The sequence below is a fragment of the Dromiciops gliroides genome, chromosome 6 (genome assembly GCF_019393635.1).
Source record: "Dromiciops gliroides isolate mDroGli1 chromosome 6, mDroGli1.pri, whole genome shotgun sequence".
Lineage (NCBI taxonomy): Eukaryota > Metazoa > Chordata > Mammalia > Microbiotheria > Microbiotheriidae > Dromiciops > Dromiciops gliroides.
The window spans coordinates 243,996,496-244,024,029 of record NC_057866.1 but is presented as its reverse complement, the minus strand read 5'-3'; the positions used below and the strand labels follow the sequence as shown (position 1 = coordinate 244,024,029).

The window sequence follows — 27,534 nt, the reverse complement described above, 5'->3', positions numbered from 1 at the left end:
GTAGAGCTTTATAGTTTACAAAGTTTTCCCAGATATTAAATGTAATTCTCACAAAAATTGCACAAAGCAAAAAAAAAAATCTATTTATCTCATTTAATAGATGAAATAACAGAAGCTCAAAAAAGTTAAATGACCTGCCTCTAGTCATACCACTTTTGAGCCCAAATTTAATATATGGAGCATTAATTGGGTGATTAGTCATAATATTGGGGTCCCAGAAATAATGAGGGACTTCTAGGTTCAAAGCTCCCTCCTCTCTGAACTGCCCTTTTAGATACTTCTCCCAGGCCAATAAGAAAGGAGCCTTACAGCTTCTTTTCCACAAAAAGATCAGATTTTATTACTTGGGAATTAATTAAACAACAAAGGTGAAATTAATAAAAAATCAAAGATAAGGAAATAGGGAAAAAGAAAAACAGATAAATCCTCCTAATTCTATCCTAAGTCTATACAATCCCCAGATCATTTCCAATTAAGCTAATTCAAAGGAATGCAGGGTTTTAAAGCACATCACACCTGGGATATCTGCTAGTTTCTTTCTCCGCATCACTAGGAAGAACCGAGAGAGAGCCAGTGGGCAAGTGAGAGAACATTCTCGAAGGGACTCCTAGCTTCCTCTCAATGAGTGTTCAATCTCCCACCCCCAAAAGGGGAGGTCCTCCAAAAATTGCCTATGGAGAGTTTTCCTTCTGACCTCAGTAGCATATGTAACTTCAGGGTGGACCAGGTGTGACCCCTCCCAATTGAGTCAGCTAAATTCCAATAATTTTTACCACACCACTAATAAGTAGACTCAGCTCAATGTTTTTTTTTTATGAATTGAATTCTTGTATTCTTTCAACCACCCCATGCTGTTAAGTGAATGAATTCACGATCATGTTAGTGCCTAACATTTATTGTTTGCATTTTAAAAATATTCTCCTTAACCCAACTGAATCCTTAATTAGTAAAATACTATACCAGGCAATAAGACACAAAAAAGGGAGGAAATGTTGGCTTTGTGGGTGAAGTCCTCTGGACATGGAGGCTGCCAGCTGGTAGACCAGCTGCTCCTGGGAATCAGCTCCCACAGTCAGCCCTTCTTAGAGGTTTCTGATCAGCAGTCTCTTCCTTTTTTCTCCTTTGTGACCCAGAGCTTGACTGAAAGGTACAACTTTACCTTTCTTTAATGCCTCTTGTTTCCATGACGTCAGTCTTCTAAGAGGCAGGCATTTCTCCAAAGATAATGGTTTTGCAATTTTATGCTTGCATTTTTTAATTTTATTTTTAAATTTTTTTGAAAAATGAAAATGAAGGGGGGTGGAGCCAAGATGGTGGAGGAAGGACATTAAACACACAGTGGTCCTGACATAATTACCCCCCAAACAGCAATAAAACAAGCCCTGGAGCAGTAAAACCCACAAAAAGACGCTGAGATTATTTTCCAGATTAAAGGGGGCTGTACTGGGAGGCAAACAGAATCCAACCCCCAACTGTGCCAACACAGACCTCAAACATACCGTGCAAGGGAAACTTAACCCCAGCCTCTGAATCAGCTGCAGAACCCATGTCTTCTGGAACTAAGTTTACCATCAGGTGAGAGGGCTGAATGGCTAGCCCAGGGGGTGGAAATCATAGGGGTGTCTGTGGGACCTTGAGTAAGAGTTCAGATATCCCACCCAAGCAGGGAACCAGGAAGAAATCTTGAGCAACAGGAGGCCCAGGTCGGGGAGGGGCACAGGCTTGTCAAAGCTAAAAACCACCACAACACTCTGCTGGCTAGTTAACTAGCAAGTTGGCTTGAGGCTAATTTCGGACCAGAGAACAGGCCAGGCAAGAGAAAAACCTGCCCTCCCTAAAACTGAAACACCTGGGACTACCTAAAGCTTGACACAGTGTAGCTTGCAAGTAGGGCCCCACCATAAGAGGGAGCTATAAGTCAAGTAAAAAGGACAAGATGAGCAAGCAAAGAAAGTTGAGAACAATAGAAAGTTTCTTTAGCAACAAGGAAGATTGAGGTGCACCCTCAGAAGAGGATAACAACCTCAGGGCCCCTACATCCAAAGCTTCCAAGAAAAATATGAATTGGTCTCAGGCAATGGAAGCACTCAAAAGGGACTTTGAAGAGAAAGTAGGAGAGACAGAAGGAAGATTTAGAGAGGTGGAGTAAAGAATGGAAAGAGAAATGAGAGCAATGTAGGAGAGCTATGAGAAAAAAAGTCAATAGCTTGAAAAGCCAAATGGAAAAGGAGATAAAAAAAGCTGCCTGATGAAAATTATTGCTTAAGAAGTAGGATTGAACAAATGGAAGCTAGTGACTTTATGAGAAACCAAGATAGAGTAAAGCAAATCCAAATGAATAAAAAATAGAAGACAATATGAAATATCTCCTTGGAAAAACAACTGACCTGGAAAATAGATCCAGGAGAAATCATTTTAAAATCATTGGACTACCTGAAAACCATGACCAAAATAAGAGTTTAGACAGCATCTTCCAAGAAATTGTCAAGCAAAATTGCCCTGATGTTCTAGAAGCAGAAGGCAAAATGGGAATTGAAAGAATCCACCAATCACCTCCTGAAAGAGATCCCAAAAGGAAAACCTCCAGGAATATTATAGCCAAATTTTAGAGATCCCTGGTTGAGGAGAAAATATTGCAAGCAGCCAGAAAAAAGGAATTCAAATATTGTGGAGCTCCATTAAGGATAAAACAAGATCTAGCAGCATCTACATTAAAGGACCAGAGGGCATGGAATATGATATTCCAGAGGGAAAAGGAACTGGGATTACAACCAAGAATCACCTACCCAGCAAAACTGTGTACAAACTTTCAGAGAAAAAAATGGGACTTCAATGAAAAAGAGGACTTTCAGACATTTGTGATGAAAAGACCTGAACTGAATAGAAAATTTGACTTTCAAATACAAGACCCTGGAGAAGCATAAAAAGGTAAACAGGAAAAAGACTTAATGAGTGATATTAAAAGATCAAACTGTTTACATTCCTACATGGGAAAATAATACTTCCAACTAATAAGGACTTTCTCAGTATGGAATTCACAGAAGACACAGGTCTGAACTGAATATGAAGGGATGATATCTATAAAGCATTTATGCTTTGTTTTTTGTGGGGCAAACAGGATGGGGTGTTTTATGTCTGGGGCCAGATTTGGGCTTGGGGCCTCCTGGGTCCATGGCTGGTGCTTTGTCCACTGTGCCACCTAACCCATGATAACATCTTTAAAGTAGGGTTTAGGGGTAGGAAGAATAGACTGGAGGAGGGGGAAGGGGAGTGATGGTCTGGGGAGAGGTAGTTCACATCAAAGAAATAAGAAAAAAACTTATGGAGGGGAGGGGAAGAGGGAGAAGGAGTAGGGGAGTGAGTGAACCATAATATCCGAATTGGCTCAAAGAGGGAATAACATACATACTCAAGTGGGTATAGTAATATATTTTTGCCCTGAGGGAAAGTGGGAGGGGAAGGAGATAGTGGGGGGGGGGAGAAGAAGGGAAGGAGGTAAGGGAAGATTGGGGGAGAGAGCAGTAAAAAGCAAAACACTTTCAAGGAATGTGAAGATTGTTCATTACTGCACAAGTATGACATTGAATTGCTTGATTTCATAGCGAGGGTTGAGGAGGGAGGGAGGAAGAAAAATTTAGAACACAGAATTAGCTCAAAGACCTTAATCTCATCAGAGTGGGCTCAAGGAGGGAATAACATTCACACCCAATTGGGAGGAGTAATCTATTTAACCCTACAGGAAAGTAGGAGGGGAAGAGGATAAGGAGGGAAGGGTAAAAAAAGGGAGTGCAGAGTGGGGGAGGGGACAGTCAGAGGTAAAACACTTTCAAGGAGGAATAGGGTAAAAGAAGATAGAAAATAGAATAAATATCATGGGGAGGGAATAAGATAGAGGGAAATAGTTATGATGATTGATTATAATGGCAAAACATATGGTACCTAATTTGCGGGGTTACTATGAAGAAAATTCTTTGTTAAGTTTAAGGTACTATATACAGGTTATGATGAACAGGATACTATCAGTAAAACCCGAAAAGACCTACATGAACTGAAGCAGAGTGAAATGTACTGTATACAAAATAACAGCAATAGTGCAAGATGATCTGTTGGGAAGCATGTGGTTATTTTCAGCAAGGCAATGATCCAATATAACCCTGAAGGACTTATGAAAATGGCAACCCATCTACAGAGAAAGAACTGATGGTACTGATGGTATCTGAAAACAGATGGAAACAAATTTTAAAAAAATTTTTATTTTCTTTGACAATTCCTTAATCTGAAGTTTTGTTAACTGTTTTCTCTCATAACCTAGCTAATGTGGGAATGTTTCCCATGACTACTCATGTATAACTTATTTTGAATTGCTTGAGTTCTTGTGGGAGGTGGGTGGGAAGGGAGGGAGGAAGAGAAGTTGGGACACAAAGTTTTAAAAAATTGATGTCAAAATTTGTTTTTACATATATTCTGGAAAATAAAATTCTTTAAAAAATGAAAATGGGAGGTAGGCCCTTTGTCTAGTACTTTGTCAGTAACTGAAGGATGTGGTTTTCCTTATTTTCACTAGAGAGTTAACCCTTCCTACTCTCAATATTGAATATTTTTAAGTTTGCATAGGAAAAGCCCTAGCCCCCATGGGATATTAAGTCAACAGCCTACTCTCATATAATGCTTCTTGGTGGTCAGGAGTTGTGGGTACCTGAATATGTCACATGAATACATTCTTGCTATTTTGCTAGGTGATTAAATGCAAAGCTGCTGTGCTGTGGGGCCTGAAGCAACCCTTATCTATTGAGGAAGTGGAAGTTGCCCCACCCAAAGCCTTTGAAGTTCGAATTAAGGTACTGATATTCCTAACATGGGTTTTCCCCGCCTTTAGAGACCTGAAATTTCTTTCATATACGGAACTCCCAAAGATTAAGCTCTACCTACCAATGCAGATTGGCACTTGCTTTGCATTTTTGCAAATTTTTATTTATCCCAAAGACATAAAACAAAATGTAATACAATCAGTTTACCAAAAAAATGATAGATTAGGCAGAGACAGAATTTCCTGGTGGCATTAATAAGTTTGGTTATTTGTCCAGGATTACATAACCAGTATGTGTCAGAGATGGGACTTGAACCCAGGTCTTAAGTTATATTGTAGAACTCAGGCAACACCTAAGTTAAAGAACATTCAAAATAACTATGCTCTCTGTCTCTTTGTCTTTCTCTCTTTCTCTGTCTCTGTCTCTCAATTTGGTCTAACAATTCAGACAAAACAATCAAGTTGATGAGAAATGCCAACTGTGTAGATCATGATAGGCAGTTAGATGGGTAACATATGTGAGGGTATCTAACAATATCTGCATATATACACACAACATATAATAATGATATATACATTACATGTGACATGGTATATCAAATATAGTATAGACATGTATATTATAGATATTTAGATCTCTCTACATTCTATCTATTTCTTGGACAGACACATAGAATGCTCAAGTTGATTCAAGAATTAAACAGAAAAAGAAAAGCAGGCTGGATTGCTTTCAATAAGACGCAAAGCTAATTGACCACCCCAAAATTTCTACAGAAAAGAAAAAGAATCTTTTTAAAAGATTAAAGGGTTACTAGCTGTGTGACCCTTGGCAAGTCACTTAACCCCAATCGCCTCACTAAAAAAAAAAAAAAAAAGATTAAAGGAATATCTGAAGCTGGAGTCAGAAATTACTCAATTCCAGTCCCATCTCAAGTAACTTCCTTATGCATGTGACTCTGGGCAACTCACTTAACCTCTGGGTATTCCCTGCTCCTCAAGGTTCTGTCCTTGGTCCTTTCCTTTTTTCTCTCTCTCTTCTTCTCCATCTCTCATCTGGCAGTCCCATCAGCTCCCAAGTGTTTAATGATCACTTCTTTGCAGATCATTCCCAGATTTATTTATCCATTCCTATCCCCCATTCTGAGCTCTACTCTTATATCAGCAAGAGCCTTTTCCACATTTCAAACAGGATGTTTTTGAGTCATCTCAAACTCAACATGTCTGAAATAGAACTCATTAGTGTAATCCGAAAACTCCCTTCTCTGGACATCTCCATTTTTATTCAAGGCATCACCATCCTCCTATTTATGGGCAAGACTATTGTTTTTAACTTCTTTCAGCTGGGTGACCTGCCCAAGTCACTTAGCCCCTATTTGCCTCAGTTACTTCATCTGTTAAGTTGTCATAATAAAAATATCTACTTTGAAGTGCAGTTGTGAGGATGACATGTAAAGACATGTAAAGCTCTTAGCAAATCTAAAGGTACTATTTAAGTGTTTGTTCTTAAAACCAGCATTGTATGTGAGGTGCTATCTAGCTATGAGTTATAAAAGACCAGAGCCTCAGAAGAATTTAAAATCAACATCTGATGGATGAATTCAAAATGGTTATCGATCAGTGAGCAATTTTGAGGTACATAGTGGATGTGAGCAGAAGGAATCACTCAAATAAAGGAAAATCTCACAAGAAGATTGATTAGAAAACAAGAGCAAAGGATAGCTGGTAGACAGTCCTTGTGTGCTCCAAAAGGAAAAGTGGCAAATCAATGGGGCACCTGTAAATGGACATAAACAGGAGTAACACAATGGGGTGGACAGACTTGGATGGGTTGCAATCTACATTATTGAATACAACATCTAATCGATAAGATTAAGTTTCATTGCAAATTTTGCTAGACTATGACATCTTTCTTTCCCTTTTAAAATATTATTGAATAATAATAATGAAAATAAATGATTTCATAAAAAAATCTCCTAGGACTCAAATACAAGGCAGCTAAGAGGAACAGAGGATAGACCCCTGGGCATGGGGTCGGGAAAATCTGAGTTCAAATCTGGCCTCAGCCATTAATTAGTTGTGTGACTCTGGGGAAGTCAGCTGTCTATCTTGAGCTCATTTGTTGTCCTGGATCCCATGCCTCAAATATGCTCAGAATTATTCCCTGTTCAGTCCTCTTTTGCTGTGGTCCAGGGAGAAAAGGTTGCCTTTTTCCTTGTACCCTTGAGCCCAGCCCTTCTTGTCTCCTCTGAGAGCTTGCTGCTCCCATCCTTCATTATTTCTCATTTTAATCTTATTCACTAGCTCACACACTGATGCTCACAAATATGACTTAACCTCCCAATCCCTTAAAAACCTAACTTGAACCTGCTATGCCCCAAGCCATTGTTTTGCCTCTCTGCAATCTTTCACAAAAAACTTTTTATATCTATGGTCTCCACTTCTTCACATCACATGCCTGTCACAGCACTTCACAATCTGATCCAACCACTGTAGCAATTATCTTTAAGAAAAACAAGCAAACAAAAAAAAATAAAGAAATCTTTTTCTTTATTGACCTTATATTTGTAACATCAATTAACATTTTAAGTACCTACTGTGTGCCAGACATTGTGCTGATCAGAAGGGATGCAAAAAGAGGCAAAAGACAATCCCTGACATCAAGGAACTTACAACCTAATAGGGGAGACAACATGCAATCAAATATATATAAACAAGCTATCTACAGGATAAATGGGGAATAAAACAGAGGAAAGGCACTGGGATTAAGAGGACTTGGGGAAGGCTTCCCGTAGAAGGTGGGACTTTAGTAGAGACTTGAAGGGAGCCAGGGAGTGCAGTAGTCAGAGAAGGAGAAGGAGAGCATTCCAGGCATGGGGGACAGTCTGGGAAGATGCCTGAAGGCAAGAGGCAGAGTGTCTTGTTCATGGAACAGCAAGGAAGCCAGTGTGTGAAAAGACTGGAAAGCTAGGAGAGGGATAGGCTAGAAAGGGCTTTGAATGTCACATTTTCTGCTGGAGGCAACAGGAGCTGTGTATAAAACTGTCAGTGCCAGAACAAACCAGAACCAGAACCAAAACCAAAACAGAACATTGAGAAACCAAAGGTGTTTACTGAATTTGCCAGCAGTGGAGCCCCACCTGCACACTGCCCACATGGAAAAACCCACAAAGCTTCTCTCTAGGTTTCCATTTACTCAAGAGTTGGATTGGATATGGGGGACCTCAGGATTGGACAAGGCCCATGGCTTGGAGGCTTGCAGACTAGGCATAGGGGATGGGACACCCCTTGTTTGGACAGGGCCTGTTGCTAAGTCTAGTCACAGGAAAGGCTCTCCTTCAGGTTAGTTATCTCTTGTAAGCCCACTCTAATAGCTAGGACTGTCCTGATTATTCCAGCAGTAAGGAAGGTAACAAACAGGGTAGGGGTGGAAGGACAAACAGGGTTAGGGGCTAGATTAAGGACACACAGACAGAATGGCATTGCTTTAGATTTCTCAGGCACCTACATCCCTCAGAATGAGGGATGACATGATAAGACCTACATGTTAGCAAAATCGCTTTAGCAGCTGGAAGAAGAATGAATTAGAGATGGGAGAGACCGGAGGAAAGAGACCTACCAGCAGGCTATTTCAGTATTCCAGGCAGGAGGGGATGAGGGCCTGCATTCGAGTGGTGGTAGTGCCAGAGGAGAGAAGGGGGCATATTTGAGAGAAGTTACAAAGATGAAATCAGCAGGCCTTGGAACCACAACAGCTTTGGATGTATGGGATGAGAGATAATGAGGAATCCATGATGATTCCTAGGTTGTGAGCCTGATGGATGCAGGGATGGTATTGTCTTGTTGTTTTTACCTTACCTTCATATTCCCCATATCCTTTAAGAGAGCCATCCACTCCTTATTGCAAAGATTTTTTTTTAAAGAGGAAAGCAGAAGAAAATTCATCAAAAGTGGTCAATATATTGAAAAAAATTGACATATGCAATAGTACACATCCATGGGTGCCACAATTCTGCAAAGGAGCTGGAGGGCAACTGTCTTTTCCCATTTGTACTTTGGGGACTAGGCTTATTCTGTGTAATTTTATAATATTAATTTTTTATTCTTCTGAGGTGGCTGTTCTCTTACCTGTGACAGCCAATTGCCTTTTCTGGTTCCCATCTTCCATGACCTTTCTAGAGCATTTGACAATGCTGACTTTTTCTCATTCTAGATATTCTTTCCTCCTGGTTTTTCACAATAGCTGCTTTCTCCTGGTTCTCCTCTTATGTGTCTCTTCCAGGTTGCCTTTGCAAGTTCATCATCTATTTCCCCCTCTCTATGTGGGAGTGGTCTGTTCTGAGCCTTCTTCCAGTCTTTGGCTACCCTGTCTCTCTCCCTTCGACCTCATCATCTCCTGTGTGTTCAGTTACCATTATCTATGCCAAGGATTGGAAAATCCATATACTGTGCTTGCCCTCATCTCTCTTCTGAGCTCCAGTGGTACCCCCTACCAACCATCTGCTGGAGCTCTCCTCATCTGAAAGCATTATTATCATCTCAAATGAGAGATGGCCAAAATTTGTTACCTTAACTCTCCCTTCCTCCTCCAAGTTCCATCCTTTCTAATGCCCCCATTCCTATCAAAGGTCAGCGCCATCCTTCCAGTCACTGGGGTTTACAGATTCAAAGACATCTTCAGCTGTTTATTTTTCCCTTATCCTCCATGAAAAAGTCTTGCTCTTACCTCATCAACTTCCTTCCCAATTGTTCTCTCCTCTCTTTTAGCATGCCCCACATCCTTGTTCAGGCCTTCCTTCCCTCTTGCTTTGTCAATTGTTACAGTTTCATTATGGGTGCCTTGTCCTGTCTAGCCTCTAAAAAGCTGCTGAGGGGGCAGCTAGATGGCACAGTGGATAAAGCACCAGCTCTGGATTCAGGAAGACCTGATTTCAAATCTGGTCTCAGACACTTAACACTTACTAGCTGTGTGACCCTAGGCAAGTTATTTAACCCCAATTGCCTCATTAAATAAATAAACAAACAAACAAATAAATAAATAAAAATAAAAAGCTGCTGAATTTACATTCCGAAAGCCTCAGTCTCACCAAGTCATAGTTAAGATCAAGAAGATCTTTGATGTGCCTGACATTTAAATCCCTTCACATTGAGGCTCTAAACAATCAATCCAAAATGAGTTCACATTCCTATTAATGTATGTTGTATGACAGATAAACTATTCCACTAGCAGTTTTCTTTATACAGCGTTACATCTTCCACTTCCAATTCCTATCAATTTATTATCAGTATTTTTCATGTACATAAATAATTCTGAGTTCCTTGATTAATGACTAATCTCCTAAAATCTTTCCTATCCTGGCCACCTCCCATGTTACATCTTGGGGGAAAAAAATCTAATATAAAGAGCAATACAAAATGTAAAACAGACATTTTTCCATTTATTTAGAATTTTTATTTTCCCACAATTACATGTAAAAACAATTTTAACATCCATTTTAAAAACTTTGTGTTCCAAATTTTCTTCCTCCCCTCACACCCTGCCTTAAGACCTTAAGCAATTCAATATGTTATACATGTGTAGTTATGCAAAACATTTCCAAATTTGTCAGGTTGTGAAAGAAAACAGACAAAAAAACTTAAGAAAAAGGAACTAAGAAAATTATGCTTCAATATGTATTCAGACACATTAAGGTATTTTTCTGAAGATGGATTGTATTTTTCCCAAATCCTTCAGAGTTGTCTTGTATCATTGTATTGCTGAAAATACCTAAATCCATCACAGCTGATCATCTTACAATACTGCTATTATTTTGTATATAGTGCATTTCACTTTGTATCAGCTCATGTAAGTCTTTCCAGTTTTTTTCTGAGTGCATCCTGCTCATCATTTGTAATAGTGTTCCATCATAATCTTGTCCCTCAATTTGTTCAGCCATTCCCCAATTGATGGACATCTTTTTTTTTGAAATTTTTTTAAAATTTTAATTAGTGAGGCAATTGGGGTTAAGTGACTTGCCCAAGGTCACACAGCTAGTAAGTGTTAAGTGTCTGAGGCCAGATTTGAACTCAGGTACTCCTGATTCCAGGGCCGGTGCTCTATCCACTGCGCCACCTAGCTGCCCCGATGGACATCTTCTTAATTTCAAATTCAACTTTTTGTTTTTTATCTCTTTTTGGAGACCTACCTAGTAGTAGTATTACTAGGTCAAAGAGTATGTATCATTTTATAGCCCTTTGGCCATAGTTCCAAATTGCCCTACAGAATGTTTGAAACAGTTTATAATTTCACCAAGAATACATTAATGTCTCATTTTCCCCATATCCCCTCCAACATTTGTCATTTTCCTTTGCTGTGCTATTATCCAATCCAATAGGTATGAGGTAGGACCCAGAATTGTTTTGACTTGCATCTCTCCAATCAATAGTGAGTTAGATAATTTTTTTTTCATATGGCTATAGGTAGCTTTGATTATTTCATCTAAAACTTCATATCTTTTGATCATCTAGGAATTGGGGAATGGCTCTTATTTTAACAAATTGGACTCAGTTCTCTATGTGTTTGAGAAATGAAACCTGTCAGACAAATGCTTCAAAATTTTTTCACAGTTACTATTGCTAACTGTATTTCCCTCCATCCAATTCTATCCCTATGATATTAACTCAATTTTCTATCTCCTTTCACCCTGTCTATCCTCAATAGTGTTTTGCTTCTGACTGCCCTCTCCCCCAATCTGCTCTCCCTTCTATCACCGCCCCCACACTATCCCTTTCCACTCCCACTTTCCTGCAAGGCAAGATATATTACTATGCCCATTTGAATGTGTATGTTATTCCCTCTTTGAGCCAATTCTGATGAGAATAAGGTTCATTTACTCCCCAGCACCTTCCCCAGATTTGCCTCCACTGTATAAGCTTTTTCTTGTTTCTTTTATGTGAGATACTTTGCTTCATTTCACCTCTCCCTTTCTCTTTATCCCAGTGCATTCCTCTCACCCCTTAATTTAATTTTTTAAAAGATATCATCCCTTCATATTCAACTCACACCTGTGCCCTCTCTCTAAATATACTCCATCCACCGGCCCTAACAATGAGAAAGTTCTTATGAGTTACAAGTATCATCTTCCCATGTAGGAATGTAAACAGTTTAACCTTTTAATATCCCTTATGATTTCTTTTTCTGTTTACCTTTTTATGCTTCTCTAGAGTCTTGTATTTGAAAGTCAAAGTTTCTATTCAGCTCAGGTCTTTTCATCACAAATGCCTGAAAGTCAGAGGACTTTCATTGAATTCCCATTTTCCCCCTGAAAGATTATAGTCAGTTTTTCTGGGTAGGTGATTCTTGGTTATAATCCCAGTTCCTTTGCCCTCTGGAATTTGATATTCCAAGCCCTCTGAACCTTTAATGTAGAAGCTGCTAGATTTTATCCTGACAGGTTACACAACATTATAATTGTTTCTTTCTGGCTGCTTGCAATATCTTCTCCTTGACAGGGAATCTCTGGAATTTGGCTATAATATTCCTGGAAGTTTTCATTTGGGGATCTCTTTCAGGAGGTGATCAGTGGATTCTTTCAATTTCTATTTTACCTTCTGCTTCTACAATATCAAAGCAATTTTCTCTGACAATTTCTGGGAAGATGATGTCTAGGCTCTTTTTTTGGCCATGGCTTTCAGGTATAATAATTATCAAATTATCTCTCTTGGATCTATTTTCAAGGTTAGTTGTTTTTCTAAGGAGATATTTCACTTTGCCTTCATTTTAAATTCTTTTGTTTTTGATTTATTGTTTCTTGATTTCTCATAAAGTCATTAGCTTCCATTTGCTCAATCCTAATTTTTAAGGAATTATTTTCTTCAGAGAGCTTTTGTACCTGCTATTTCACTTGGCTAATTCAGCTTTTCAGGGCCTTCTTTTCCTCATTTTTTTTTTTGTACCTCTTTTACCATTTGGTTTAGTCTGTTTTTTAAGGTGTTATTTTCTTGTGTATTTTTTTTTTTTGGTCTCCTTTACCAAGATATTGACTTTTTTTTCATGGTTTTCGTGTATCACTCGCATTTCTCTTTCCATTTTTTCCCTCTACCTCTCTTACTTTCTTTCAAAGTCCTTTTTGAGCACTTCTATGGCCTGAGCCCAATTCACATTTTTCTTGGAAGCTTTGGCTGTAGGAGCTTTGATGTTGTTATCTTCTTCTGAGGGTGTTTTTAGATCCTCCTTGTCACCAAAGAAACTCTCTAGGGTCGGCATTTTTTTTTCTGTTTGTTCATTTTGCCAGCCTATTTCTTGACTTTGAACTATTTGTTAAGGCGGGACACTCCTTCCATAGTGGAGGGCACACTGTCCCAAGCTCCAGCAGGTTTGTGCAGCTGTTCTCCAAGATACTTCTAGGAATTTGTCAGTCCTTCGTTCTTTCAAGGTGGTATGATTTAAGGAGAGTTATGTTACTACTCTCCTGGCCTGTACTCTGGTCTACAAGAAACCACAGGCCTGATTTTTCTTCCCTGTAACTATGAACAGAGTCCTCCTCTACTGTGGCTGCAAGCTGTGGTGTGCTTGTGGTCCTCCCACTGTCTGGGACCACCACCCAGGATTGTGACCTGGGCAAAACAACATAGTTTCACCTCCAGGCTAGCAAAGAGACCCCTAGAATCTCCTTCTAGCCAACCGTTTGACCCCCTTACCATGTATGCGTTGAGTTCCAGAAGCAGTTGCTGCCACTGCTGAGTCAGAGGTTCCAGAGGTCTGCTCCTGGTTCACTGTAGCTGGGGCTGGGCTGGGGTTATTTCTGCACTGGTATGACCTGTGATCCACTCTCATCTCAGTACAACAGATCTTTTCTGCCAACCCTCTAAGTTATCTTTGGCTGGAAAATTATTTCACTCTGTCTTTTTGTGGGTACTGCTGCTCCAGGAATTGTCTTATGGCATTATTTGAAATTAATTGGAGGGATATTGTGGAGAGCTCAGGCAAGTCATTGGCTTTCCCCCACTATCTTTGACAATTTTGATTATATAAAATTAAAAGGTTTTGCACAAACAAAACTAATGTAACTAATATTATAAGGGAAGCAGAAAACTGGGAAAGAATTTTTGGAACAAGTATCTCCGATAAAGTCCTCATGTCTCAATTTATAGAGAAATGAGTCAAATTGATAAAAATACAAGTTATTCTTCAATTGATAAATGGTCAGAGGATATGAACATATAGTTTTCAGATTGAGAAATCAAAGCTATTTATAATCCTATAAAATGCTTTAGATCACTGTTAATCAGAGAAATGCAAATTAAAACAATTTTGAGGTATCACCTCACACCAATCAGAATGGCAAATATAACAAAAAAGGAAAGCATTGGATGTTGGAGGGGATGTGGGAAAACAGGGATGCTAATCCACTATTGGTGGAGTTGTGAAACAATCTAACCATTCTGGAGAGCAATTTGGAACTATACCCAAAGGGCCATAGAACTATGATACCCTTTTATCTAGCAATACCACAGCTAGGTTTATATATCTCAAAGACATCCTAGAAAAGAGAAAATGACTTATTTGTAGAAAATTATTTCTAGCAGCTCTTTTTGTGGTGGCTAATAATTGGAAATCAGAGGAATGCCCATCAATTGGGGAATGGCTAAACAAGCTGTGGTACATGATGGTGATGGAATATTGCTGTGCTAGAAGAAAAGACAAACAAGATTATTTCAGAAAGGCTTTTCTGGAAAGACTTGTATGAACTGATGTAAAGTGAAGCGAGCAGAACCAGGAGAACACTGTGCACAGTGACAGCATTATCACTGTATGAGCAATTGTGAATGACAACTACTCTCAGCAATGCAATGATCCAAGATGATCCCAAAGGACTAATGATAAAGCATACTATCCATTTCCAAAGAAAGAACTGATATTGATTGAACACAGCCTTCTTAATCATGCTATTTTTCAGTTTCTTTCATTTTTTAATTTATCCAATTTTTCTTATACAAACTGACTAATATGGCAATGTTTTACATGTATAATCTATGTCTGATTGCTTACTGCTTCAGAGATGGAGGAGTTGAGAGAGGGAAGGAGAGATAAAATTTAGAACTTAAAACTTTAGATAAAGGAGTATTTACTGAAAAAATAAAATAAAATAAAAAATAGAAAAACATTTCTATGATAAACGTTCATATTTTACCTAGTGTCTGAATCATCAGCAATTTAAAGTTGACTTTTTCATGGTACCTTTAAAATGTCAAATCTTCTGGACCTCTCATCTTTTGGCAAAAATGGTTCCTTATGCCTGATGCTGGGATTATTAATACTAGCCTGCCCTTTTGAGAAAGCCCCCTACCTGTTTATCTTCCTGTCTGGGTTATGCCAGAAGAAAGGTTCTATGTCTTCTGTAAAAAGAAAAAAAAGAGACATTCTTATTATATGAATCATTATTGAGATGATCACACCTTGGTTGGTTTCACAACTTGAGCACCTCATTATATTTGACAAGCAGCTTTCACATTGGACAGTATTCTCTCATAGTATAAGCTTTCTTAGGACAGGAATCCTGGGCTAAATAGTAGCAAGACCCCCAGCACAATGTAAGCACTGAGATCTTTATAAAGGGAGTTATCTTTAAAAAGAAATTGTATTTCACTCAAGAATGGTTGAAATGCTTAAAACAGATGGCCTATCACCCTGAAAATTCAGTGAGTTTGCTCTTTCTATGCAGATTTTGGCCACAGGAATCTGCCAGTCAGATAACCATGTAATCACTGGATGCCTACCTGTCACTTTTCCAATAATTATAGGACATGAAGCAACTGGGATTGTAGAGAGTATTGGAGAAGGGGTAACTACAGTGAAACCAGGTGAGGCAAGGGTTTTTAACCTTGGATATATGAATTTGTTATTTTAAAAAGTGGATAATTGTATTTCAAAATAATTGACTTTTAAAAATCATATATAATTTCACACACTTAAAAATATTTTTATTTCTGAGAAGGGGTCCATGGACCTTACCAGACTTCCAAAAGTGTCCAAGAAAAAAGATTGAGAATCCCCTGTGGTATGGGGATACTGAGCAAGACACAAGTCTTACATGAAGAAAAAGGAAACAGATCACCCTTTTTTCTTGTAACAAGGATTTTCCTCATAAACATTAATTTCATTGATGACTTTTTTGCTACATTGTAGTAATTTTTGAGACACCCTCATGCCAATAGAAAAACACTTTAAGCCAGTATAACTGGCAAGGTGACAACATCTGACAATGTATTCTACCTCCATTGCTTCTGACAAGTTGAGGGAAATAGATTTCAGCCTTTATCCTCCAGGACCAGTATCGTTTTTCGGTAGGTACTGACAGTCTGACTTCCTTTTACCAACATTTTCATATACATCATATTTCCCTAGTTCTGGTTCTGTTTTGTTTTCACTCTGTTTCTGCTCACACAAATGGAATGCTGACTTCTGGTGTATTCCCAAAGGTTGGCTGATACCTTGGGTTCTAGAGTATCTCTTTGGATCTGTGCTCTGAACACCATAGCTCATTAGCCCCCATTATAGGCCTTCCCATTAAGAACTGGCCTACAGATACAACTGGCAGACCCCTCCATCCCATAAACCCCACCAATACACACAGTGTCCATGGGAAGAATGTCTTCATATGTAGAATATAACAGTAATGAAAAACACATGTAGGTTATGTGTCTGATAGAGGCACTCCTGGCTCTGGACGGCCTGGAAGGCCTTTCTCTCTTCATTGAGCCCTCATATAGTGTCCCTTCAATTCAGCAATTTTGGGGGTTAAATTATTCAGCTGTTTGTTTCCAGATAATGTTTTGCACCATGACTTTTTCTTTTAGGAGATATGGTCATCCCACTGTGCAACTCAAGGTGTGGAAAGTGCTCTTCCTGCATACATCCAAGAGCCAATTCCTGTATGAAATATAAGTAAGTGTCATGTTTCCTGAAATTTCATTTCAATTGGCCTTCTACTAATGAACATTGGCTCTGAACTCATTTACTGTTGCCTTTGACGTGACTAGATTTTCAGATCTACTAGTAATGTCTGATGGCACCACCAGATTTACCTGCAGAGGAAAACCCATCTACCACTTTTTGAAAAGTGGTACTTTCACTGAGTACACAGTGGCAGAAGAAATTTCGGTAGCTAAAATCGATGCTGCTGCTCCTCCTGAGAAGGTGTGCTTAATTGGCTGTGGATTCTCCACTGGTTATGGGGCTGCCATCAACATTGCTAAGGTAAGATTTTCAGTGGCTTCATTTTTTTGTGAAATATTCCTTTCTCGGGATACTAGAGAGTTGTGTAGAAGTTTAAAAAATTCTAGAACATGTTCTCCATTCATGTGCTCTCTGCACCATATCAACCACCCAGATGAATAATGAAATGACCAGTTAATCACCCAGATTGCTTTGTTTCCACAAATATATAATAACCCGAGACTAAAACATTCATACAGTCTGAAGACATTTTTGGCATCATGGAGACACAAGCATGATTTCTAATGTATTGTCAAGCTATCAAGAAACATTTATTAAATAAATATTATGTGCCAGGCATTGTGTTAAGAACAACGGCTACCAAAAGAGGCAAAAGGAGCTTGTAATTTAATGTTTTGTTTTGTTTTGTTTTTTGGTGAGGCAATTGGGGTTAAGTGACTTGCCCAGGGTCACACAGCTGGTAAGTGTGTAAAGTGTCTGAAGCCGGATTTGATCTCAGGTCCTTCTGAATCCAGGGCCAGAGCTTTATCCACTGAGCCACATAGCTGCCCTGTAATTTAATGTTATATCAGTAATTTTGAAGAATTTCCATGTGTCATGGGAATGAATTGCATTAAGTGACTGAGTAAATAAGAAATAATTCCATAAAGACTTACTATGTGCAAAGTATGGGAGAAACAAATAGAAAAGATAGATAATCCTTGCTCTTCAAAAGTTCATGTTCTAATGGGAGAAGATAACACCTCTGAATTTTCTGCTAAAATCAGAAATATGATAGAGAAAATAAATAGAAAATGCAATGACATTTTATTAGTTTTGGCCCAACTGGGTGAAATTGGATTTGGTGTGGATTAACAGTGGAAAACTGGTGAGTAGTAAGGTATGGAGTGCTAAGAATCATACAATTTTCAGTTTTTCTATCAACTCTAGTTTGGCTATTGATGTGTGACATCCCTGTCTAATAATCAATAAGTGGATATTCTAGTGGACTTCTTGTATTATACTAATCTGGAAATTCTCTGTATCAGGAAAACTTAGAGAACAAAAGGAAGTTACCTCTAAATGGAAGGATGAATATCAGGTCTTCCCTTAAGAGACAAATGAAGGGGCTGGTACAATTGTTTCTATAGTGAACACAAGACAAGATTGGCAGTAAGACTGCTTACTTGTGTCCTGAGGATAGAATGCTTTTCTGTTTGCCTCAGTGGATACTCATAGTCTAATGTAAAGAATGGAAGGAAGAAACCTGTATCATTATTAGCAGGATTCAAATGTAAGGAGGAAGTATGCCATTCAGAGCCCTGCAAAATGGGATTGGATAAACTTCAGAGGAAATAATGAAATAGCAGCAGCAGCTGCTAACCAAAATGTTAACACATTTTTCCTTCACTAGTACCTACATGTGTTTCCTTTAATGAGAAATCTCTGAGGTAGTAGACAGGACAATGTTGTCCCTGATATCTGAACTGCCTCAGTTTTCAATCCCTTCCTCATGTCAGTCAGCTGCATGGCTGGACTGGGACTCGGGAAGACAAGTTCACATTCTGCTTCAGAAACTTGGCTAGCCACCTCTATCTTCCTCAGTTTCTTCCTTAGCAAAATGGATATAATATTACCTTATGTGCAGTGTTGTCATGATCAGTGTGACATAATAAACCTTATTGTGCCATATAAAGAATAGTTATGGGGCAGCTAGATGGTGCAGTGGATAGAGCACTGGCTCTGGATTCAGGAGTACCTGAGTTCAAATCCAACCTCAGACACTTAACACTTACTAGCTGTGTGACCCTGGGCAAGTCACTTAACCCCAATTGCCTCTCAAAAAAAAAGAATAGTTTTTACTATTAGATCACTTTGCCAGTGGAGACAATGGGCTAGTTATGCTCTAGATTTCAAGTTTCCCAAGATTCTAGACTTACTACAGCCTCAATTTCATTAATTACTAAGGCCCTGTATTTTTTCATCACCAAAGGTCACCCCTGGATCTACTTGTGCTGTCTTTGGGCTGGGAGGAGTTGGCCTCTCAGTTATTATGGGATGTAAAGCAGCTGGTGCTTCCCGGATCATTGCAATTGACATCAACCCACGCAAATTTGAGAAGGCCAAGGCAGTAGGAGCCACTGAGTGCATCAACCCTAAGGACTACACCAAGCCCATCAGTGAAGTGCTGAAGGAGATGACTGGCAATTCTGTGGAGTACACCTTTGAGGCCATTGGAAACTTTGAAACTATGGTAAATAATCAGTAGGCAGAGAGAAGAATTTGAGAGCCAGGACTAAATGTTCTCCCTCAGTTCTAATCTGAGCAATAGCTTATTCATTAAAAGAGTCTTTGGGACTGAGATAGGATCCAGACAAAAGTTGTGTTCTACAAACCACTTTAAAGAATCCAGTAACGGGGCAGCTAGGTAGTGCAGTGGATAGAGCACTGGCTCTGGAGTCAGGAGGACCTGAGTTCAAATCCGGCCTCAGACACTTAACACTTACTAGCTGTGTGACCCTGGGCAAGTCACTTAACCCCAATTACCTCACCAAAAAAATAAAAATTAAAAAAAATACTGATGTTTAATTTTAGGGGGCAGCTAGGTAGCACAGTGGATAAAGCACTGGCCCTGGAGTCAGGAGGACCTGAGTTCAAATTTGGCCTCAGATACTTGACACTTCTTAGCTGTGTGACCCTGGGCAAGTCACTTAACCCCCATTGTCCTGCAAAAACAAACAAACAAAAAACAAAAAAAAGAATCCAGTAAGAATTTACTAAGCACCTACTATGTGCAGACACTGGGCTAGGTTCTGGAAATCCAAATGTAAAAGTGAGGCAGTATCTGCCCTTGACGAGCTTATATTCTGCTGGAAAGAGAGCATATGTAAGAGAGTGGGAGAAAGGCATCTGTGTTAAATGAGGTAAGGAGATGGTCAACAGAGCCACCATTTTCAGTGGCAATGGTAGCACTGATATGATTTTTGTTCTCAGAGGAAAAGAAAGAAATCTCACACTTGGGGTGGGGGTGATTCTTGGTGTGAGGATCAGTGACAAGGTATGGGCCTTTTTGTAAGGCTGGGAGGCCATATGTCATGTGAGCTATGGTCTGGGGCTGGCTCCAAAGACTGGAGGAGGGCAGTTTTTATTTACTCAATTACAAAGCCATGTAGTTAGAAGAGCTAAAGTGCAAGGTCAGGATTCTATTACCAAAGTCCAGTATAGCCTTGCAGTCATGAGTTGGAAGTGACGTAAACAATCTATACTTCAAGAGTAATATATACCTTCATGAATTATTTTAATTATGTAATTATGGGACCACAATATTTGTACTGTATATTTTTATTCACTTCAATAATAGTAGATGGTGATGATGGTGATGGTAATAATACAATAAATTTGTAGATAATTGCTGGTCAAAACTGGTGTCTGGAAATAATGATTATACCCAGGCCAGTAGTTTAGTGCTATATGCTAAGAAATGCAATGAAGGGGAGGGGAGAGAGACAGATAGAAAAAGATAGGGAGACACAAAGAGACAGAAAGACACAGAGAGAGATAGAGACAGAGAGACAGAGAAACAGAGACAGAGAGAGGCAGAAATAGAAAAAGAGAAAAACTGAGGGACATAGGGGCAAAGAGCCAAATATATATAACATATTTATATATGTTTGTATGTATATATAATTATGTGTGTGTGTGTATACACACAGAGAGAAAGATAAATTCACAGGGACAGAGAAATGGAGAGAAAAAAGGAGAAGGGCAGAGAAAATAGTAGGGAGGAAGGAAAACAGAAAGGAAGAAAGGAAGGAAGGAAAAGAGGAAGGAATGAAAGAAGGAAGGGAGGGAGGGAGGGAAGAAGATGAGGAGAGGTAAGGAAAAGTGCCTGGCAAATAGCAAACATTGAATAGATTCTTTTTTTATTTGTTAATTTGAGAAAGTGTGCATACTGGTAGCAATAAACCCAGGTATACATCCATTCCATTCTGATAGATACTGTAAATATATTTTCACTTTCATTTGAACCTCAGATTGATGCCCTGGCTTCCTGCCATGAAAGCTATGGCACCAGTGTGACTATAGGAATTTCTTTACATTCTAAAATGCTCACCTATGATCCCATGCTCCTCTTCACTGGACGCACCTGGAAAGGATGTGTTTTGGGAGGTATGTGACTGAGAAATGGGGGGTTTTCATCTGGACAAAGTCTTTATTAAATGCTCACTATATGCTAGGAATTCTGTTGGAAATAGCAATGCAAGGGTAAACAAGTACATCACCTTCTCTCAAATAATGTACACTCTAAGGGAAGATTAAAACACCTAAAAGGAAGTTGAAAGAGGTGGGAGTACAGGAGACAAAATGGAAAAGTCCAGGGAGTTATAAGTAGAACCAAGATTTAAGTGAGTATTGATGCCCTGTGCTCTTCTTAGTGCTTCTAGACAGGAGTTCACCAATCAAAAGAGGCATAAATGGTGATGGAGACTTCTGAAGTTGGGTGAGAGTGCTGTTGGCACATGCATGGAAAAGATTAGACATTCTGACATAATGTTTCCCAAGTGAGAGAAAATAACTTGCCATATTTTAAAAATATGTCACTGACAAAATGATGATTTTTTTGACAAGTTTAGAGAAGAAACTAGAGGAGGAATTTGAGGAGAATACCATGCAGCAAAAATGCAAATACCCAGAAGTGAACTAGGGGGTGGAGCCAAGATGGCAGAAGAAAGGCAGCAACTTCCCAGAGCTCTCCCCAAGAACCCTCCAAATACCTTCAAATAATGCCATAAGGCAATTCCTAAAGCAGCAGAACCCAGCCAAAGATGGTTTAGAAGGTTGGTAGGAAAGATCTGTTGTACCGGGTGAGAAAGGTATTCATCTCCATACCAAGCTGTGCAGATCAGGCCCCGGGCAGGCCGCCAGTGGTGCCTGCTTCTGGAACTCAGCTCATACACTGTGAGGGGGTGGAGCATTTAGCTAGAGGGAGATTACAAGGGTCTCCACTGGTGCTGAGGTGGAATTCTGTTCTGTTGCCAGTGCTTGGACCCAGGAAGCAATCTTGAGTGGTGGCCATATGTGGGAGGGAGGGGTGCAGGCAGGCCAGAGCCTACAGCCACAGTGGAATAGTATTCTGTTTTGGGTCAGAGGTCAAGCAAGCCTCTGGTTTCTAGCAGACCAGAGTACAGGCCAGGGGAATGGAGGACATGACTCTCCTTAAATTGAACCACCTGGAACCCCCTGAAGCTTGGGACAGTACTCCCTTAAAGCAGTGCCCCACTTTAAGAAGGAGTTAAAAGTCAAGAAATAGGTTGGCGAAATGAGCAAACAGAAATAAATGCTGACCCTAGAAAGTTTCTTTGGTGACAAGGTAAATGAAAAAACACCCTCAGAAGAAGATAACAAAGTCAAAGCTCCTACATCCAAAGCTTCCAAGAAAAACATGAATTGGTCTTAGGCCAAAAAAGACTTTGAAAATAAGGTAAGAGAGGTAGAGGAAATAAGGGAAAGAAATGAGAGTGATGCAGGAGGGTCATGAAAAAAAAGTCAACAGTTTGAAAAGCCAAATTGGCCAAATGGAAAAGGAGATACAAAAGTCCTCTGAATAATTCCTTAAAAATTAGGATTGAGCAAATGGAAGCTAATGACTTCATGAGAAATCAAGACACAATAGAGCAAAACCAAAAGAATGAAAAAAAATAGAGGTCAATGTGAAATATCTCCTTGGAAAAACAGCTGACCTGGAAAATAGATACAGGAGAGATATTTTTTTGGTGAGGCAATTGGGGTTAAGTGACTTGCCCAGGGTCACACAGCTAGTAAGTTGTCAAGTGTCTGAGGCTGGATTTGAACTTAGATCCTCCTGACTCTATGGCTGGTCCTTTATCCACTGCACCACCTAGCTGTCCCTCAGGAGAAATAATTTGAAAATTATCGGACTACCTGAAAGCCATAACAAAACAAAACAAAACAAAAAATGAACTTAGACATCATCTTCCAAGAAATTGTCAGGGAAAATTGCCCTGATATTCTAGAAACAGAAGATAAAATGGAAATTGAAAGAATCCACTGATCATCTCCTGAAAGAGATCGCAAAATGAAAACTTCCAAGAATATTATAGCCAAATTCCAGAACTCCCATTTCAAGGAGAAAATATTGCAAGCAGCCAGAAAGAAACAAACAATTAAAATATTGTGGAACCAGGCAGGATAACACAAGATCAAGCGGCTTCTACATTAAAGGTTCAGAGGGCTTGGAATATGATATTCCAGAGGGCAAAGGAACTGGGATTACAACCAAGAATCACCTACCCAGAAAAGCTGAGTATAATCTTTCAGGGGAAAAAATGGGAACTCAATGAAAAAGAGGACTTTCAGGCGTTTTTGATGAAAAGACCTGAGCTGCATAGAAAATTTGATACAAGACCCTAGAGAAACATAAAAAGGTAAACAGGAAAAAGAAATCATAAGGGATATTAAAAGGTTTAACTGTTTACATTCATACATGAGAAGATGATACTTGTAACTCATGAGAACCTTCTCATTATTAGGGCAGCTGAATATTTGGACAGAGGGCACAGGTGTGAGTTGAATATGAAGGGATGATATCTTTAAAAAGATAAAATTAAGGAGTGAGATGAATGCACTGGGAGACCAGGAAAGGGAAAGGTGGAATGGGGTAAAGTATCTCACATAAAAGAAACAAGAAAAAGCTTATGGAGTGGAGGGGAAGATGGGGCAGGTGTGGGGGAGTGAGTGAGACTTACTCTCATCAGAACTGACTCAAAGAGGGAATGACATACACACTCAATTGGGTTTAATAATCTATCTTACCCTGCAGGAAAGTAGGAGGGGAAGGTGATAAGGTGGGACATGGTTGAAAGAAGGGAGGGCAGATTGGGGAAGGGGGAAGTCAGAAGCAAAACACTTTTGAAAAGGGAAAGGGTGAAAGAAGATAGAAAATAGAGTAAATATCATAGGGATGGAGGGAAAGTTAGCAATTAGCAATAGTAAATGTTAAAAAAAAAGATTTGAAGCAGAGGCAAGAGCAATCTAAGATGATGATGAGAAAGAGGAGGAGGATGACAAAATATATGGTACTTTGCTAGGTTATTGTGAAGAAAATTCTTTGTCAGCTAAAAGGTACTATATAAATGTTGTTGCAATAATCAACATCATGGGTTTATTTTAAGGAAATATATATTTAAACTACTATATAAATGTAGTTTACTATAAAAAAAAATGATGAGCAGGATTCAATCAGAAAAACCTAGAAAGACTTACATGAGCTGATGAAATGTGAAATGTGCTGTATACAAAATAACAGCAATATTGTAAGATGATCTGCTGTGAATGACTTAGTTATTTTCAGCAATACAATGATCAAAGACAACTCTGAAGGATTTAAGAAAAATGCAATCCATCTATAGAGAAAGAACTGATGGTATCTGAATAGAGATTGAAGCACAATTTTTTTGTTAGTTCCTTTTTCTAAAGTTTTTTTTTTCTGTTTTCTTTCACAACCTGAGTTGAGTTGCTTGAATTCTTAAGGGGGAATGGGGAGGGAGGAAGAGAACTTGGAACATAAAGTTTTAAAATTCTATGTTAAAATTTGTTTTTACATATAATTTAGGAAAAATAAAATTCTAAATGAGGGAGAAAAAAAGAAGTGAACCAGAAGGTAATGGAAGCAATATCACCAAAAATTAAATTGATTATATTCTATAGTTAAAAAAATTAAAAATGTGAATATCCAGTTCTTATACTAATATCTCAATACCCATATCTTTCAAGTTTTCAAAGAGTTTCATTCACTCTGAGTCCATAGCAATAATTTTCCTAGAATGCATTTCTGTAGCTAATTTTTAAAAATTTTAATGTGTTGATATTGTTTTATATAACTTCATTTTCAAATATATACCTCCACCTTATGATAATATATATTGTTAATAATAACAATAATAAATAAATAACATTTATATGGTATTTACTATGTGCCAGGCAAATGCTTTAAGTTTAACAAAAAACAAGAAAGGAGCAGGGGAGAAGAAGTGGGGAGATAGTTGAACAAAACTAAACCATCAATCCAATATAACAGCATAGTCAGTATTCCACATCTGTTGCTGTCTTTTGCCCCCAATTCCCAACCTCACAATGAAGGGATAGGGAGTGTTTTTTTCACACTTCTTCTTGGGGATGAAGCTTAAGTATTTTTATTACATAGCATTCAGCGTGTTTGTGTGTGTTCTTTCCATTTGTATCATCGTTGAATATAATTTTCTTGATGTTTTTACTTAAATTTCATTAGTTTATATGTCTAAACATGATTGTCTATAGTCTTCATAATGATTATTTCTTGCAGTACAATAATATTCAATTACATTCATGTATGTGGCTAGAATTTCTGACTTGCTTTATCACTCCCTGAAATGTCTATAGGACCTTTCACACACATTTCCTAGACTGATAAACAGCACTTTCAATTCCAAAATTGGAGTAAATGATTAATTACAGAAGGCTGTAGATTCATACCACAACAGAGGAGTGAACCTAATAACCATTCCTCTCCTTTATATAATTTTTTAAAATGTTTAAAAGTTTAAGAAAAGAAATTTACATGATAACGTCACTATATACAGATTTGCAGTTTCATGTGCAATTTTTTTATTTTGCTTTTTAATGGAATTGCTTGTTTTATTCCATAAATTAAAAATGAAATAAAGTTTAAAAAAATAAAAGTTTAAACACTTTTCAAATCGTCTTTAAGATATGTAACACAGAGGCAGCTAGGTGGAGCAGTGGATAAAGCACTGGCCCTGGATTCAGGAGGACCTGAGTTCAAATCCAGCCTCTGACACTTGACACTTACTAGTTGTGTGACCTTGGGCAAGTCACTTAACCCTCACTGCCCTGCCTAAAAATTTAAAAAATTAAAAAAAAAAGACATGTAACACAGGTATTGTTCACATTTTACACAGAAAACTAAATCTTAGGGAGCTTGAATAAATTACCCATAATCATATAGTTTATAAATTTTGGTTTCTGCGGTCAAAACCAGGTCTCCCATCCTCTAAACCAGCATCATTTCTGTTGTATGCTGTTGTCCTGGATAGATCAGTACAGGCTGCGTTTTAGTGTACTGTACCTGGTGGAGGTACAGGTGAGATCTAATCACTTGCATCAGGCAATACAGTTAAGTCATAAGTTCCTGATCTCTATTACAAACCATTTCAATGGTACCACCTCACATCCATCAGATGAGAGAGAAAGAAAATGATAAAATGCTGGAGGGCATGTGGGAAGCTAGATACTTCAATGAATTGTTGGTGGAGCTGTGAATTAGTACAACCATTCTGGAGAACAATTTGGAACTATGCCCAAAGGGCTATAAAACTATAAATAAATAAAACTGTACCTATCTGTTGACTCAGCAATTCCACTAGTAGGTTCAGACCCCAAAGACATCAAAGAAAAGAGGAAAGGACTCATATTTACAGTAGCTCTTTTTGTGGTAGGAAAGAATTAGAAATTGAAGGGATGCCTATCAACTAGGGAATGGCTGAACAAGTTATGGTATATGAATATGATGAAATACTATTGTGCTATAAGAAATTATCAAAGGGATGGTTTCATAAAAACCTGGGAAGACATATGAACTGATGTAAAGTGAAGTGAGAGGAACCAGAACAAGGTACACAGGAATAACAATATTATAAAGAGAATTAATTGTGATAGAATTAGTAACTCTGGTCTATAAAATGATCCACCACAACTCCAAAGGACTCACAATATAAAATATTATCTACCTCCAGATAGAGATCAATTATCTGAGTCCATCAATTGGACTCTCAGAGTTTAAAAAGCATATTTTTCCATTGTTTTTATTGCTTTTGGGGGTAGGAAGCATGGCTGTTACAGAAATATGTTTTCCATGACTTCCTGTGTTTCAAGGGCATGATATTTCTTGCTTTCTAAATGGGAGATGGTGGAAGAAGGGAAACCATTTAGAACTGAAAATTAAAATTAAATTTAAAATTAACTAAAACTACCTAACTCACATTATCTTCCCCCCATTAAAGCTACTAAGCTTTCTGTCATCTTTTTCCCTATTAATGCTCTCACTCACACTTGAAACCTCAGGGAGTTGGTATGGTGGCATTGTTGGAGCACTGGACTAGTTTTGAGATGATTTAGGTCCTCGTTCTTGCTCTTCTAATAATTAATCTTGTACCTGAGTGAGATCACTTTAATCTCTCGGCCTCAGTTTACTTGTCTATAAAATAAGAGAGTCTGGCTTCATTCTGATTCAGGTCTGATTCATTCCATGACTACTTTAAAGAGTTTCCAGGCATACTCATTATTTTAGAATTTCTTTGAAATAAATAGGATTAAAAGGAAGAAAATAGCAAACCAAGAGAAAATAAGAAATATTAAAATTTTTCCAGCAATAATTCCCAATTACTTGCTTTCATTATTGAGGATCTGATATTCTGCAAGTTAGTTCAATATATGGTAAATGAAGTATTAAGTAATG

General features: G+C 38.4%; 1 protein-coding gene across 1 annotated transcript in view; it reads left to right on the top strand.

Moving 5' to 3' along the window:
- The first annotated feature begins 989 nt into the window (after positions 1–989).
- Positions 990–27,534, top strand: part of LOC122732257 (all-trans-retinol dehydrogenase [NAD(+)] ADH7-like) — a 29,255-nt gene continuing 2,710 nt past the window's right edge. Inside the window, exons 1-7 of the mRNA XM_043972342.1 lie at positions 990–1,088; positions 4,737–4,838; positions 15,508–15,646; positions 16,643–16,730; positions 16,826–17,042; positions 18,994–19,254; positions 21,035–21,170. Of these exons, the coding sequence (XP_043828277.1) occupies positions 990–1,088; positions 4,737–4,838; positions 15,508–15,646; positions 16,643–16,730; positions 16,826–17,042; positions 18,994–19,254; positions 21,035–21,170 (1,042 nt within the window). The remainder of the gene's footprint in view (positions 1,089–4,736; positions 4,839–15,507; positions 15,647–16,642; positions 16,731–16,825; positions 17,043–18,993; positions 19,255–21,034; positions 21,171–27,534) is intronic.